Here is a 17,616-nt window from a genome sequence, read left to right on the forward strand (position 1 = left end):
GAATTATTGATGGTTTCGGAGCGATGACAGGCTTTTGAGCGATGGCAGGCTTTTGAGCGATGACAGGCTTTTGAGCGATGGCAGGCTTTTGAACAATTTGACGCGGGGCTATCGAACTTGGATCAGGACGCGGAGAGGAACCGGTCTCGCGTTTTTTATTGCTTCAACGAGATCAGCCTTTCGCATCTTTGAATAATTTTTCAATTTTTGGGCTTTGGCGATCTCTCTCAATTCTTTGACAGTTTTGCTTTCCATTTTTTTATTGCCAAGAAAATTATTTAACTCAAAATCAATTTTTTTGGTTTTTCCGATTTTTTTGGTCTTGCTGATTTTTTGCATTTTGTTTTCCATTTTTATTATGCCAAGAAAAAAAATTTTTTTTCTTTTTTTCCGAGAATTTTTTCGATTCTTTTTTTCCGAGAATTGAAAATTTTTTTTCGGACTTGGATTTTTTTTTTCATTTTTTCGGACTTTTTTTTCTGTTTTCGAGTTTTTCTGAACCTAAAATGTCAATCCTTATTCCATTTTCCACTTTTCCATCTCGACGCTCCAAATATCTCCAGCCATGCCCCGTCTTTTTCATCGCTTTGTAAAGGGATCCGTATTCAACAAACTCCCCTGTTTCGACGTTGGTCGTTTTCACAGACACAGGTTTTTTTCGAATCGAACCAAGCCTCTCGTATTTTGGATCGATCGGTTTTTTCGCATTTTCCGTTTTCGCATTTTCTTTTTTCGGTCGACCCACCTGTCTGCATTCTTTTGCACCTTCCAAAAGCGAATCTTTGCTTACGAGATTGTTCTCAACCGCAATCATCATCAAGGTCAACAAATTGTTTGAGGTTTTTGTGACAGCATTTTCTCTCAGCAAATTTTTCAGATAATTTTTTGTTAGTCTCATGTTTTATTTTTAAAAAGAAAAAAAATTTTTAAATCAATTTTTTGTCAAGAATCTCATGACGCCTAATAAACAGCGTTCATGTTGGTTCCGTCTGAAACAAAATTAAGCTTTTTGTCGGAAATGATCACTGCGAAAATAACGGTGCTGTCTGGCACTACTGTTCGGAATTTTAGGTTCAAAACCAATTCAGCCGTTTCGGAAACAACTCTTTCCTTTTGCTTTGTGATGTCAATCACGAACAACGGAAACAATTTTATATATTCAAGCAGAGACAAACCGGATTGGCAAACAAGCTCGTTTGTGCCGTAATATTTTTCGTCAAAAGAGAACGCATCTGCATAAGCCATAACCACTTTCTTTTCTCCAAAATTCAAGTCGTAATTGTAGTTTGGATATTTTATCCCATTGACGGTAGCGAAAAAATTGCTGATGACACAATGATCGAATACGGCTGGATTTGCGGTTTGACTGGAACCTTTGTTTGTCTGAAGACCGAACAAAATAAATTGCGGAACGCTTTTGTCAGTGATTCTTCCAAGGGTCCAGGTGAATTCTGTGAGACCAGCTGGAATGGATTGCCTTTCGACTTTGTTTGCTTTGTAAGATACATCAACGGTACTTTTTGACGCCATAAAATTCAATAACTTGTTTTTTTCCAAAATACTCGCTTCAATTCTTGGCATGAAAAGTCGGAATTTTTTGATGTCAATCATTCCTATACCAACAGTTCCAGCTCTGTAAATGGCGTCGTCGTATTCTTTTTTTGTAAAGGTTAGTGTATGTCTGAACCCGTAAATAGCTTTATTGTAAGTTTCACAAAAAGCAAAAATGTGCCTTAAAGGTATCCTAAAAGAAAATGCGCCAATGGATGTTGTGTCTGCAAACAAGTGGTCTCGCCTGATGATGAACCCTGCGTTTCCAGTTGCTGCTGAAGTGTCTTTGTACCACATTTGCTTCAAACCATCGGTAATCTGAAAACCGAAAGGATATTTCAACGTTCCAAGAATGGTTGTTCCCTGACCTGGGTACATGACTCTTTCCACTTGCTGCCCTGACAAGTCGTAAGTGACGTCACTGAACAAATACATCATGGCGTTGTTTACCAGAGCAATGTTGTCTGCAGCCTCGTAAGCGGTACCGTCCGCTTTTTTCAGAACCCCTTCAACGAGGATGTAAGCATCAGACGGAACTGTCTGCACAGACTGGCAATCAATCTCAAAAAAGATCGATCCTGAAGAATTTAAATCGAGGTTTGTTGGAAGGTACTCGAAAAAATCAACTTTTTCAATGCCGGTGTCGTACTCGGGCTTTTCGTCAATTATTAATCTGTCGCTGTTTATCATTTTTTAAAATGAGAAAAAAAAATTTTATGTCATTTTTGATTCGTCAAAAAAAATCACGCAATCAAAAGCCCGCTCCCCATTTTGACCAGATCTTGGATTCTAGCCGCGTTCTTTTTTGTCATTTTCTTTTTTACTTGAATGGACGAACCAAACATTTTTTTATGCAGCTCTTCCATCGGATTAATAGATTCATATTGCTTTGCCGCTTCGTTTAAAACCGCGCTTGTCAATTGGTTTGGATTCACCGTCCCCGTCTTGGCGTAAACTTTTTCAATCGCTTTTTTTCCTTTATCGATGGCAACGTCTCTGGCGGTTGATATGGCCGAAGAGGCCAATTCTTTTCCGGCAGATCTGGCGGCGGTGATCGCTTCTCTTCCAATTTCGCTTGCTGCTGCTTTCCTCAATAAATGAAGAGATGACTTTGATGCGTTTGAAGCTATCATTCTCCTCAAAAAATTTTTAAACGTGTCCACGATCCCTCCGACGACGACGACGTTCTTTTTTAAATATCTTCTGTTGTTCACAATGAGCATTTTTAAAATGAGAAAATATTTTTTTAATTCGCCATCGTGTTTCACGACTCGATGTATTTTTGAATCGATCGGTATTCCTCTTTGTTTATTTCCCCCTGCCTCAAAAGCTCGTCACAAATGGCAACAACTTCGTTTCTCGATGCGAGATTTCCAGCATGACCAGCGGCGATGCTCAAACTAAGCCTTTGAACAAGAGCATTTGGATCGCTCGGAAGAATGATCACTCCACGACCTTTTATTCCCCTCGTTTTTGTGTAATTTCTTTCCCAAATTTTTGAAACAATCGTTTTCCACTTTTCACTTCTCGAAGCTTTTGGAACGGTTGGTCTCCCTTTTCTCTCGATTGCATGCGTTTCGACCAGTATTTTTTCATAATTTTTCAAGTCCTCGTTTGTTACCTTTTTTATATCAGGCTCGAATCTTGAAATCAACTCCCATAAACCTATCGTCCCCTCGTACTTTTCTCCATCAATAATGATGTCATTTTCATTGATAAAAATTTCTTTGTCTCCAATAAACATTTTAAAATCTTTTTTTCCAGGATTTATATCTTTTGCGTGGATTCCAAACACTCTGTCACACATTTCTCTTTTCATCGCATAGTTTGATAAATAATAAGATGCGAGTTCTCCAGCATCAATTTTTTTGTAAGGCTTTGAACTTTCAAAAGACGACTCGCTTTCTGGGTATGTCAAAGCCAGTGGATTGTTTCCAACCTCTTTGTATGCGATGTTCTTTATCTCGTTTTTCACTTTTTCGTTGCTCTCGATGAGCCGTTTAAAAAACTTTGACAGATCAGTCTGATAATTTGCATCTGAAACGTTCGCGTTGAGGCTCTCATTGTAAAGCTTCTCCCTGTTGGCCATATAATTTTTTACGATCTCATCTCTCTTTTTTGGGTCATGTATTTTAAAGAACTCCATTTTTTAAAATACGGAGAAAAAAACTTAAACAAAAACGAGTTTGCGTTTGCGTTCATTTTCCTTTTTTGTAAAGGTTGTTAAATGCTTGAATGGCTTCTTCTCTTCCTTTTTGGATCAGTGACTCTTTTGTCAATTCGTCAATGCTGCTTTTTGCTTTTGTTCGGATTTCTTTGGTCATGGTTTTAAATTTTTGAAGCTCGCTGAGGATTAGTTCGTATTCGGAATTGCTCACAAACCCGTCCTTGAGCGATTTTGAAATGTGATCGCTAATCGTGTTCAATTTTGACTCGGAAAGAACCTTTATTTTTTCGTGCTTTTCAGCCTTTATCATCATTTTTTTGTTTTAATGGTTTCCAAAAATGGACAAAGCACCCATTCCAACCGCAATCCCCTCGCACGCAATAGAAACTGGGGTGGCAACGACGGTTGACAAAAGTGCAATACCTGTAATCCCCAAACCAATGCACACCGTTTGCAACCCATCGTCTACGAAACGAATAATTTTTGCCACTCGATGGTACTTTTTGCTCAAAGCCATTCTTTTCACTTTTTTATCCTCCATTTCTTTTTGGATATCGCTTATTTTTTGAAGACGGTAAATGTGTCCTCCTTCATCCACTGGAGCCGTTGGAATAACTGGATCGGTTAGTGCTGTTAAAAGAACTGGATCGGTTAATGCCGTCGGAAGAACTGGATAAATTTTTTCAGGTTTTTTTATTATCTCCATCTTTTTAACAAAGACAGATTTTTTTAATTCGAATCGATGTGATTTATTTTGCAAAGCATTTCGCCTTTTTTGACTATGACGTCATTAACACTGTTGCTGGTTATATCCAAAACGATGTCTTCCACAGGCTCAGAAAAAATGGCATCGTTTTTGTAAAAGTTTAGTTTTTCGTTGATCGAATGCAACAAAGTGACGACTGCGATTCCTTTGTCAAAACTCAATCCAACAGACAACGATATTGCCGTTTGAGAAAGAGCAGTAAATTTTATGTCTTTTTGGGCAAAAATCTCGTGTTGCGCATTTATGTTAAAACAATTTGGATGATCCAATTTTTTTTTTGTCACAATAATATTTTGCGATGTCTTTTTTTGCAGTTTTGTGATTGTCTCCACCAAATTTTCCAGCTCTTTGATTCTTTCCACCAAATTTTCTAAATTTTTGGTTCGATCAGACTCTTTGAATCGCTCCAACTCTTTTATCCTCTCATCCATGTGTCCCAAATACATTTTCGAGATCTCCAAACTCGAATCGACGTGTTTTTCTGCCGAGGAAACGTTTTTAAAAAACTTGTGAGGGGCATGCTTTTTTTATATGAAAAGAAAATGTTTTAACTCATTTTATTTTCATTTTTTTTTTTCGTGTTTTTACATCTCTTCGTCAGATTCCATTTCCCCAAAATCCAAATCGTCACTCATGATGCTTTGAACTAAAGGCTCGTTTTTTGCAATGACCACTTCGGGAATCCTAACCTGAATGGACTCGATCTGCGCTCCAACAAAAACACCTTCGATTCTCAAAGACGCAACGGCAAAATACCTTTGACGAACATATGTCAATGGATCTGTTTTTACCAGCTTATTGTTCTCCTTTTTGAAAAACAAAGAAGAAACCTCAATGTTTTTTTCACTTTTCTTTGTAAACAATTTTCCGAAAAAAATGGGCGCTGCATGTGGATTATCGGATTTGTTTTTAAAAATGGACAAATCCTCTGCCGTTATTTTTTTCGTTCTTCCTCCTTTTTTCAAAGTGGGAATCATTTCCTTGACTTTTTCGCGAAGAAATTTTGATATTTTTTCAGTCGTCTCGATAAACTTTTTTTCTTTTTCGCTCATTCCATTTTTTTCGTTGAAACCGAGAAAGGACATGGAATATCCCTCCAGCTCGTTTGTTCCAAAACTGCAGTTCTCAAACACACCCAGAGAAAACAAAACGGGGGTTTTTAGAATAAAAGGACCTTTTCCAGAGGGGTACTCATAAAAAAGCGGAATCTTTTGGTACTGAATTGGTTTGGTTGCGGAATAAATCTCTCCAACCGATAGCTTGCTGTCGTCAAAATTTTCAATCGTAACAAAATTCATCTTTTTAAAAAGAAAAGAAATTTTTTTTATATCATTTTTTCAAACGGATCAATTCTTTATTGTCCACCCATGAGTTGAACGAGTCTGGATATCCTTTCCATTTGACCAGTGATTTGCTTTTTGTTCTGCGAATTATTTTTTCAATTCTGAATATGCTCTGATCCGTCTTTTGCATCTCCTGCTCGTAAAAAGTGCCTTGAATGTCTTCACCGTTGACTTCGGTAACCTTGTACGTGGGTGGATCCGTTCGCTGAATTTTTGACACGCTAAAAACCTCCTCGGTCCATCTCGGCGTGTACCCTTTTTCAAAATTGGTCTTCTTTTTTATGATCCTCACTTTGTCACCCATTAAAAATTTCGGCTCTGGTCTTTCTTTTTGCATCTTTCCATTCAGGTTCATCCAGACCATATTTTTATTTTTTTCCTCGCTGGCTTCAATTGGAGTCATTTTTATGGACGAGTGCTTTGTGCTGTTGTAATTTTTTACCATTTCGTCCAAAACGTCAATTTATTTATTGGTGCTGTTGGCTGAAAAATATTTAAACATTTTTTTCTTTCATCGTTCTGTTCCATCGCTCTACGACACAGCTTTTTTCCTCGTTTTCAGTGGAATATAATTGAACACCCAGCGCTTTCACGTGCTTGTTGTAATACTCTTTTCCTTTGTCCACCCACATTTTTACACATTTTCTTTCACCAAAAATCTTTTTCAACGCTTCAGCCACTTCAAAACCTGTTTTGCTTTTCAACGGAACAATCCACCCATACTTTGAAAACACGTCAATCACCATGAGCAAATATTTTACGCCCTTGTTGAATTTTGAAAACAATTGCATGTCAACCAAATCGACAGCCCATATTTCATCGATGTCGTTCACAAACACTTTTCTTTTTTTAAAATGGCGAATGACCGGTTTGTGAAGCTCTTCTGCAAGCTGATCCGTCCATTTTAAACTTGAAAAAAATTTTTTTTTTTTTTTGCAGAGACACCCAATCCGAATTTGGCTTTGGCTTTGATGATGGGCGCAATAAGCTTTCTTTCGTTTATTTCTTTTTGAGTGGGGTTTGGAATGGAGTTCATTTCTTCAAGCATCATTTGATCTTCCAAATTTCTGCTTTGAACGTCGTTTAATATTTATAAGCCAAATCGTGGTGGTACGCTGCATTGTCCACTCGGTCCACCGGTTTGCTCCACTCTTGGTACATGTCGGTGGATGTGAGCCTTTTGTCCAGGTTTGTGCCAGGCCCTGCAAAATTCATTCCTGGAATATGCATTTCTCCTGGAAATTTTGCCCACGGAAGCTTTATTTTTTTTTGAAAAATTGTTGATAGATTCGACCAAGTCTCCCCCTTTTGCCGTCGAAGAAACAAACTTGCATTTGGTCGTTCCGCAAGAGTCGCAAGTCCCTTTGATCATGTTTCTGTTGTTTTTTGAGATTTCGTTTCTCAAATGGATTGTTTCTGTTTTCCTTTTACATTTGACGCAGTACATTTTTTTTATTTTAAATAATTATTTTTATATTAAAAAAATGGACGTAACCGATTTGTCATGGAATATTGGGAAAAACAAAAGGAACAACAACGAGCTTTTACCAAGAAGCATTTGAGGGATCATCGTTGGAAAGTCCGGTTGCGGAAAAACAACCTTGCTTCTCAATTAACTGCTCAAGCCTGGATGGTTGGATTATAACCACTTGCAGGTCTTTGGCAAATCTCTTTTCCAACCCGAGTACAAAATACTGAAAAGCTCGTTCGAAAAAAATTTGCCAAAAAAGATTATCCTCGATTTGTTCAAGGTACAAAACGAAATGGAAAAATTAAACCTAAACCCTGAATGCGTCATCAACGACCTTTCAAAAAATTATTCAGAAACCGAGGACATGGAGTGCCAATTTTTTGAAACGGCTGACGATGTGCCTGAACCTGAAGATCTCGATTCAACAAAAAACAATTTAATGATCTTTGACGATTTGCAATTGACCAAACAAAACAAGTGCGAAAAATATTACATCCGAGGAAGACACTCCAACGTCGACTGCTTTTACCGAGCTCAAAATTATTTTATGCTACCCCGACAAACCGTCCGAGAAAACACCAATTTTATTTGCCTGTTTCCTCAAGACTCAAAAAATATTGACCACATCTATCGAGACCACGTTTCGAGCGACATGAAAAAAGAAGAGTTCAAAAAATTTTGCAGACATTGCTGGTCTGAACCTCACGGATTTGCCGTTATCGATTTGTCGTCAAAAAAATACGATGGAAAATATCGAAGCGGATTTAACAATTTTTATTTTCCAAAAGAAGCCATTTAAAAAATTTTTTCACCCATTAAAAAAATGTCAGGCATAATCATCGATGTGGATGGAACATCAAACATAATAATAACAGAATTTTTGGACAAAATCGTTTTTGAAAAAGGAAAAAAATATGAGATGGCTTTTCTCGGTCTTGAGACGTACAACAGCTTTCCAAACATCACCAGCAAAAACAATTCTTTCCGGTACAGCATGACCAACGGTGTCAATTGGGAAAACGTCGTCATTCCAGAAGGAAGCTACGACATTATCGACATCAACAATTATTTGCAAAAAACTGTCTCAAACACAATCAAAAATTATGCGTCTCAAAGCGCAAGCTACGTTGCCGCAAATAAAATCAGCTACTCCCCAGAAAACATCAAGATTGGTTCCAATTCAAACACTTTAAAATCAACCATCAAACTTGGATTGAACTATATGGTAGACCTGAACGTGGAAAACAGCATCGCCTCTGTCTTGGGCTTCACAAAAAGACAATTAGACTCCAATTCCGAATACGAGTCCGACGACATTGTCAGAATTACAAACGTCAATACGATCAGAATCGTCAACAACGTTATCGGGTCGGCATACATCAACGGCTCGCAATTAAATTGCATTTACTCCTTTTACCCCTCTGTGGGTCCTGGCTTTAAAATCATCGAAAGACCCACCCATTTGGTTTACCTCCCTGTCAAAGTACCAGAAATTTCCACGATGGTCACACGCGTTGTCGATCAAAACGGTAATCTAATCGACTTTCGCGGCGAGGACATCACGATCCGTTATCACATTCGAGAAGTGAAATAAATATTTTTTCCGGCATTTTAAAAATGAGCAATTACATTCGTGTCAAATTAAATGTGTCTCAGGGACAGATCGATAAAATAAAAAAATCAATCATTGAAGGAAAACCCGCGAGCATCCGTATTTCAAAAGATAATCTACACGGAAACGACGTTTTACTTTTAACAGAAAGCCAACATCGAAAAATTGTGGACGCTCTCAATCGAGGAGTTGGAGTCACCATAAAGATGAGCAAAACTCAATTGGAACACAACGCAAAAGTAGAAGGAGGATTTCTTGGTGCTCTTTTACCTTTATTGGGAAGGGCTGCAGCTAAAGCCGTCCCAGTTTTTGGTAAGGCCGCTTTGGGCGGGGTTGCCTCTTCTCTTGGATCCAATATGATCGACAAAATTTTAGGAAATGGAATAAAATCAGAAGGAGGGTTTCTTCCTTTTCTTTTACCTTTATTGGGAGCTCTTGCACCCACTTTCATCGAAAAAATTGTTGGAAATGGTATTGCTTACCTCAAAAGCAATGGAAAAGGGATGAAAATTGCCACATACAAAGGAGACGGACTGTTTTTAACACCTTGGATCACAGGAAGCTCACTCAAAGATGGATAATACTTCAAAAGAGACAGAAAATATGTACCCATCCTATCTTGATTGCTTCTCGGACAAAACTCCCCATTCTCAAGAATCCTTTGTAAAAAAATTTTTTTGAGTTAAATAATTTTCTTGGCATAATAAAATGAACGGAAAAACTAGGATCTTGCGAAATGAGGACGGAAAAATTAAAAGCATAAAAACACTTGACCCCATTGAATATTTAAGGAGCAAAGGAGTAGGATGGCGCGAAATTGAAAGGTACAAATCAATTCCCGAACAAGAACAAGAGCAAAAACAAGAACAAAAACAAGAACAAAGAAAAAAAGAAATTTTTCGCGGAAGATTTAAACACCTTTACAAAAATTAAAGCTTTTTTTCATTACGCGTGTTTATCACGTCATGAAAAAACGTTTTCCCGTAGTCGTCATCGTCATCGTCATCTTCGCCACTCCTCACCCTCGTCAGAAATTTTCATCACAGAAAAAATTTTTCAACCCCGCGATTATACAAAAAATCATTTTTCTCACAAAACATTTTCAACCCGCGATTATACAAAAAATTCATAACGGAGATGAAAAATGGTTTTGTCCCAGAACTCTCCTTTTATAGTAGTAACAAAGCGTTTTTTTTGTTTTTTTTTTATAATTCAGTCAAGCTGTTAAAATTTAAACAACATTCCAAAATGATTTCGAATGATAAAATATCTCATGACGAACTATTATCTCATTTCATCCTAGAAAACATTTCTGTTGAACCAGTTATAATAAGAAAGTATCGCGGAGATAATTCAATCAAAAACAGTAACATTTTATGCTACTCTAAAGGAAAGTAATTTGAGAAAAAGATGGTTTTCTTTAACTGGCAGAAAAGATTTCGTTCCTTAAATTTCTCATTGTGTTTACTCAGCCCAGCTTAATGGGTGGAAAAGACATACATGAACAATTGTCCATCTTTACTGCCACAACCAGTTAAATTCAATGTAAACAGTACAATTGGGCGCGAAGTAAAAATTGAAGCAGTTATAAATAAAAAGAAAGGTTTCAACATTTCAGCAGAAAAAACTGAGGCTCAAAGAATTAAAGAAATTCTTTTAAAGGACAAACGGAACATTACAAAAAATGAACAAAAGAAATGAAAAACATTATTATGGCACAAAATCAAACCATCGTTGAATCAAAAATTTACAGCGGATACTTTTAGGCATAATGAAGAGCATTTTAAATTTTTTTACTGGCTCTGAATCAAACAACGTATTCAAAGTTCTACGCAGTGCGCTTTGACATATCCTCAAGTCATGCTAGTAATAAAGACATGGACATGGATTAATTTTCCTGTGCTTGATACCAATTTGGCCAACAAGACAAACTGTAAAAGAGACAATGTTAAAATATCCATCATCAAGAAAAATGTTTGGATAGCGGTAAACAATTGATTGAAATATCTTTTCGAAGTCACAAATAGGACTCTTGTGAGTTGCATTCAACTTTTCTCAACTCACTCTTTTCAAAAGTTACTCTTGAAAATTTAATTGGCTTAGAAATTTTTCTTTCACCAGGAGCATGTCATTTCTGTAACACATCTGGTCCGTGTTTTATCAAACAGAACAGAAATTAAATTTAACTATTGTCATTCGTTTAATTGATATAACACTTCAGCAACATGCTTGCAACATGCTTGCAACACCCTTTTATACCAGCTTTACAATTAGGGGTGGGAATTAAGGCTAGTTTTAGTCTAACTAAAATTAGTCGACTAACTTTTTAGTCGAACTAAATTTAGTCGACTAACTTTTTAGTCGAACTAAAATTAGTCGACTAACTTTTTAGTCGAACTAAAACTAGTCGATTAAAACAAGATTTAGTACTAAAAACTGAATAACTTACACCATGAAATTTTCACACACGATGGCACATTATTGTGGCGGTTGAATGTCCCAATTATGGTTCATAGGGGCCAGTCAAATCAAATTCATAACGTATTAAATCAAATTTGATTATTAGAATTTTTTCCCAGCTCTGAAGCAACTACCAATGCGGTTGTTGCAACTGTTTATAAACACCCAATGGGCACGGAATCTAAAAAAGGCACCCTTTAGACGTTTAATTAACATTCCGGACTTTAATTGAACGTCTAACTCGGGGTTGGGAAAGCGAACTTGTTGGGGTATTTTTGTTCTCACGATTTAACCACCGCGATTTCTTTGAGAAACATTTTCATTTGACATAACAACATTCTTGAGTTTGGAGTTCCCACAATGCCTAAAAGTGTCATATCTAAAACATAAAAAGATCCTGCCCACGCCGCTGGTAAAGCTATATACGAAAAATAAAATTTTCGCAAGAATGACAAGCGAAAAGAAACTTGCTAATCGATTCATTTCGAAAGAAGATTTTCGGAACCTGCCGAAAGGACTCAGTTAAAAGAAAATATCAGTTAAATCTTCATAAAAATTTGCGTGCGCGATAATTGACACTTATGAGTAATGAGGATTTAATTACTTAGTTCATTGAACGGATTTATTTAATGGAACATTTCAATCTTGTTTCTATGACGACGAATTTCAAAAGTTTTCTTCCGTAAGTAAACGTTCGTCAAGTGGATTTATCAAAAATTTTCCTTTTGAAATAAATTTTTTGATCGAAATAAATGATTTGATATTTGAAAAAACAAACAAGTAAAATTTTAATGTTGCTATACTGAAAATAAAATTTCATTACAAACAGTTTGATATATACAGATATTTTATTTTCACATTTCTTGCAGTTAGGCGAATAAACTTCCTTCATAGATTTCGAAACGTAGTTATCGAAAGCGCTCATTTCTCAAGCGAAAGTTACTTTGACAATTTTAAATGCTTCTGTATATTCGTTACGAATAAAAATAATTACTAGTTGTATATACCCTTTTGAAAGATTTTTTCCCAGAAATATTTGAAATCTTTTGGTTAACAACCCTACATCAAAGGCTGAAAATAGCAACAGGAAAAATTATCCCAGATAAGTAACATCCATAAAATTGGATTATATTATACATTGCCTATAAGCTATCAATTTCACATTAGTGATATATAGTATTGGAGCCAGCGAGAAGGGATGGTGGTGTTGGGAGTATGACACTCACTATTACCAATATTTAGTTTGATCATTCGGCAAATTTAGATGTTATCATAATTAGTTAGCAAATCTCAGCAATCGAGTTATATATTTTTATACTCAGCAAGTATAATTTTTAATCGGCAAACATTCTTACAGCAGTTTTCAACTTACCACCTCCCCCCCCCGGCCCTAAGTACTAGCGAATATACTTAGGGTGGAATGCAAGAACCGAACTTCAAATTTGAAGTCGAACTTCAAACCTTAAGCGCGACTTGAGCGAATGCACAAAGCGAACTTCAACTCAAGTCAGACTTGAAAACCGCTAAAAATAGACCGTTTTCAAGTCTGACTTCAAACCAGACTTGAGAGAGCAAAAATTCCTTCCGAATGCAAGAACCCGACTTGAAATTTCAAGTCAGACTTCAAATCTCAAGTCTGACTTGAACGGAATGCAAGAAGCGAACTTGAACTGAAGTCAGACTTGAAAAACGAGAATTTTTGAATTTTCAAGTCATTTTTTCAAGTCTGCTCCAGACCAATCTTGAAACCAAACTTGAAAAAAAAAACAGACCGCCATTATCATTTTGCTGATGCGTAACAAAACTTTACTATTACTATATAACTTATTACAACCTTTGCAAGTATGAAAATGAGTCTTTAACAAGCAAAAGTAGTTACTTGGGCATATTGACGTAATTAATTTAGAAGGTTACATTGTGAAAGTATATTTGTCAATGAATTCATTACAGAAAACTGAATACCAACATTGTGAAAACGTGTGTCTTTTAAAACATTCTGTAACTCGTATGTAATGATCCAACATGTCATATTTTGATGCCATTAGAAATGTTTATTAGCTTTTTGAAATGTCGAACTTCCTAGCATTATAAAAGCTGTTGATTAAGGCACGTTTTTGTGATACAGTATAAAAGTAAATTCCATTTAGTAATAAACAGTTGCAGTTATACAAAGAAGTGATACATGTAAAAGGAGTAAAAGAGAATTCACGAGAAGAAGTAGTTATAATATGAAGTATTAAAAAAAAAAATTGTTTTAAAACGTTCAAAAATGAATCGGTATGAGCTGAATTTTAGAAGAAGAAGAAGAAGAAGAAGAAGAAATATGCCAAATCTCATTCCAAGGTTTATTATTGACAGAGCCAATCCTTTAGAAGTTTATAATGATATAGAATTTAAAAGGCGCTACAGATTTTCCAAAGAAACCTTTTTAATATTGGCTAATGACATTATTAACAACAATGTTAGCAATCGAGGGTGCCCTCTTTCATCTGTACAACAACTGGCTATTGCATTTCGGTTTTATGCTACTGGTTCATTCCAAGTGAGTAGATATTCAAGAAATGGTATTAGACAATGGTACCTTTTTATTGTATTGTATTCTTATTGTATTCTTATTGTAGATTTTGTATTATGTTTTTAAATAACACCATTTTATAACAACAAATAAAGTAATCATATACTCAAGTAACAATAAATAAAGTACTTCACATTTAAATTTGTATGATTTGATCTAATTAAGTACACTCTTTTAGAGAGTAATAGGAGATTTGGAGGAGCTGAAAGTTAATCAGTCAACTGTTTGTCGAGTAGTTAAAAACATTTCAATTCAAATTGCCAACAAAAGATATCAGTATATAAAGTTTCCAACAGAAGCTGATTCTTTGATAATTCAACAAAGGTGATTATAAGTTTTCATGGATATTTGCATTTTGCTATTTCATACAAACTTTAAAATTTTCTTTGATAACGAAAATATTTATATTTGTCAACCATTGTTTAGATTTTACCAAATTCAAAGATTCCCAGGATGTATAGGAGCAATTGATGGAACACATATTCCTATAATAAACCCTGGTGGAGAAAACCCAGAAATATATCGAAACAGAAAGGGTTTTTTTTCTTTGAATTGCCAGGTCATTGCAGGTCCTTCAAAAGAAATTTTATCTGCTTGTGTTCAATGGCCTGGAAGTGTTCATGATTCACGAGTTTTTTCCAACTCAGCTATTAAAGAAGTTTTAGAAGCTCGCCAACATGTTCATGTTATAGGTGATTCTGGCTATCCTTGTAAACAATATTTAATGACACCTTTTTCAAACCCAAAAAATGAAAATGAAATCCAATACAATTACAGTTTGAGAAGTACACGTATGGCAGTTGAATGTTGTTTTGGTATATTAAAAAAACGATTTCCTTGTCTTAGCATTCCCTTACGAACTAAATTACAAAATTCCATAGCCATAATTGTATCCTGTTTTGTGCTTCACAACATTGCCCTTCTAGAAAATGATCATTGGGAAGACAATGAAATACAAAATAGCAATCAAGAAGATGGCGCTGAAGCATTTACAAGAGATATTTATGGAGAAGCAAAAAGAAATCAAATTGTGGACCAATTTTTTTAAAAAATCTTTTTTGTGTGTCTGATTATAGATAAAAGTTATATTTGCATATTATTTCAAAAAAAAAAAAATACATTTCAAATTAGTACTATATATCAAAAAACAATTTCACTAAGAAATAAAATAATAATTTAAAACATAAAATAAAAAACACTAGATCTGATGTCGTTTGAAAATAATTTTCCTCAATTAGAATAATTCTGTTGTGTTTTTTTTAATACTTATAACTGTGACAATTTTTTTTGGTAAATTTCCATTTTAATTTCATGTTCTTTTAGTTTGTATTGTTGCTTTTGCTGGAGTAAGTTTATTTTTATGTTAGCTATTTCTATTTGTTTTTGCATTAGTTCTTTATCAAGTTCATGAATTTCATTATATTGCTTTTTTTCGATTTTTTTAGAGAGAGATATCTTTTTTAATGTTGAGCATTGTTCTTTTTCATGTGTTAATGAACCAGATGCAATCAAAGGCTCAGTAAAAGTTTTCTTTTCTGTTTCTATGATTGGCCCAATAGTATCAGAAGTCCTGTCTCCATATGTGATCTCCATTGACTCGTTCAGAATACCTATATAAATAAATAATATATTTAAATGATGAAAAATGTGTGCATATATATATATATATATATATATATATATATGTATATGTCTATATATGTGTGTGTGTGTGTGTGTGTATATATATATATATAATATATATATATATATATATATATATATATATATATATATATATATATATATATATATATATATATATATATATATATATATATATATATATATAGTTTTAGCATTGAGAAAACCAAGTTTGTTTAAAATAATTAGTTTTGTCAGTATTTATAAAAAACCTTAATTTTCATTAAAATTTAAGAAAAAAGATAAAATTGAAAAATAAAATATGAAATTAAAAAAATAAATAAATATATAGTATTAAAAAGAAATAAAATTAAAAAATAAAATAAAATTACATTGCAGTATAGCATCATCCCCAAATGGTGTCAAAATAGGATTCAATGATTTTGGTGGTAATATCTGCAGAACGCTTTCAATTTCCTGTGACGGAACAGGAGTTTGACTAGGACCTCCGCCAGTTTTGTTTAGCTCTTTTCTTTCACTAAAATCCAAAGAATTGGTTAGAAAAACCCCATATTATTAACTTTAAAGTAATATCGACAAGAAAACATGTTGTAAAAGTCTGACAGAGAGAAGTCCAGCACTGTATAAACTTTACTGGTAACCATACAGTTTGGACAAGAAAATCATTGTCCCACAATTCATATTTTAATAACATTTTTCGATATAAATAACGTTTGCTAAATGTACACAAGACTTCTTTTAGATGTCTAAAACATGTCTTATGTTTACTGGGTGCTTGCCTATAAAAATAATCTTTGTTTTTTTTTTCTTTATTTGGTACTTACAAATCAACAAATTGTTTTGCTTTTTGCTTTGAGTTCATCCAGCATTTCTTTAGTTCTTTTTGATCTCTTTTAACTCCGATGTCTTGGCTGTTGAATAATTGCGTTATTTCTTCCCACAAAGATTTTTTTTTTTAAGGGAGACATTATCCGTTTTCTTTTCTTCGATGTCTTTGTAGTCTTTGATTATATTGATCAAAAGTGATTTTTCTTGCTGACTGAAAATTCGTCTTTTAGAATTCATTTTACAAATATTTACAAAGTAAGCAAAAAGTCTATAGTGGATATGCATTTTGAAATTTTTGTTCTTTTATATGATGAGCAATTCCGATCATAAATATTTACGACAAAATTTTCATTTTGATAAAAGGAAACAGAATAGGCAGTAAACAAAAAAACAGACTATAATAACACATTTATTTGTTATCTTTTCCTTTTCACTGCTTTAAAGTTGTAAAAGTGTCATGATTAACTAAACTAATACCTGTAGTTAAATTGTAATTTATATTGTCATATAATTTATATATTGATCGTATATTATACAAATATCATTAAACGAATTTGTTTCAGTAAAAGGTTTTTCCCGTACAAAAAATCCATTGCCCCTATTGGTTGCGAAGTGCATATTCCGATAAGCGCCCAGAATTCAACGCCTCGGCTATTTTTCAAGTTCGACTTTCTCAAGCACGAACTTGAAATTTTCAAGTCTCGTTTACGCATTCGCTCAAGTCAATTTTTCAAGTCTGACTTGACAAAGTCGAACTTGAGATTTCAAGTCGAACTTGACTCAAGTTCGGTTCTTGCATTCCACCCTTAGTCTCTAAATATTTAATTTCGTATCAGCGATAAGAAGTGCCAACTTATTAACGCAAACTTCCATCATTTTTCTCAACAAACTTGTCATTTAATGTGAAAGCTTACATATGCAACACTATCATTACATTCGTAACTAAAACTTTATCAGTTTCTCATTTTTTCAACGTACGGACAAATAAATACGGAATTGCGCTTAAATTGGTTGACGTTTTTAGGTTCTGTTTGTTACAATTTAAGTACATTTAAGCTTCGGCAATTTATTTATTATAAAATGCATACCAAATGTTAAACGTATTGATAGAGTTTTTAAAATGCGAAACATTTAATAACATTTACAGAGAAGCTAATCGTCCGCATTTAAAAATGCAACCTCCGCAATTAAAATCGTTT

General features: G+C 34.4%; 2 protein-coding genes across 2 annotated transcripts; both read right to left on the reverse strand.

The window, feature by feature from the left end:
- Positions 1 to 960: 960 nt before the first annotated feature.
- LOC149883427 (uncharacterized) lies at positions 961 to 1,986 on the reverse strand. Its single transcript, XM_090101075.1, has one exon. It carries the CDS (start codon positions 1,984 to 1,986, stop codon positions 961 to 963), a length of 1,026 nt encoding a protein of 341 aa, XP_089957201.1.
- Positions 1,987 to 14,973: 12,987 nt separating this feature from the next.
- Positions 14,974 to 17,409, reverse strand: LOC149883428 (uncharacterized). The gene is made up of 3 exons (XM_090101312.1): positions 16,414 to 17,409; positions 15,961 to 16,106; positions 14,974 to 15,555 (listed from the first exon to the last, which is right to left on the reverse strand). Exons 1-3 carry the CDS (start codon positions 16,449 to 16,451, stop codon positions 15,212 to 15,214), a joined length of 528 nt encoding a protein of 175 aa, XP_089957438.1. The 5' UTR covers positions 16,452 to 17,409; the 3' UTR covers positions 14,974 to 15,211.
- Positions 17,410 to 17,616: the final 207 nt, after the last annotated feature.

Source organism: Hydra viridissima, unplaced genomic scaffold, assembly GCF_058129835.1.
Source record: "Hydra viridissima isolate aposymbiotic clone 2 unplaced genomic scaffold, HvirCarnegie_v1 scaffold_10, whole genome shotgun sequence".
In the NCBI taxonomy this organism is placed as follows: Eukaryota; Metazoa; Cnidaria; class Hydrozoa; order Anthoathecata; family Hydridae; genus Hydra; species Hydra viridissima.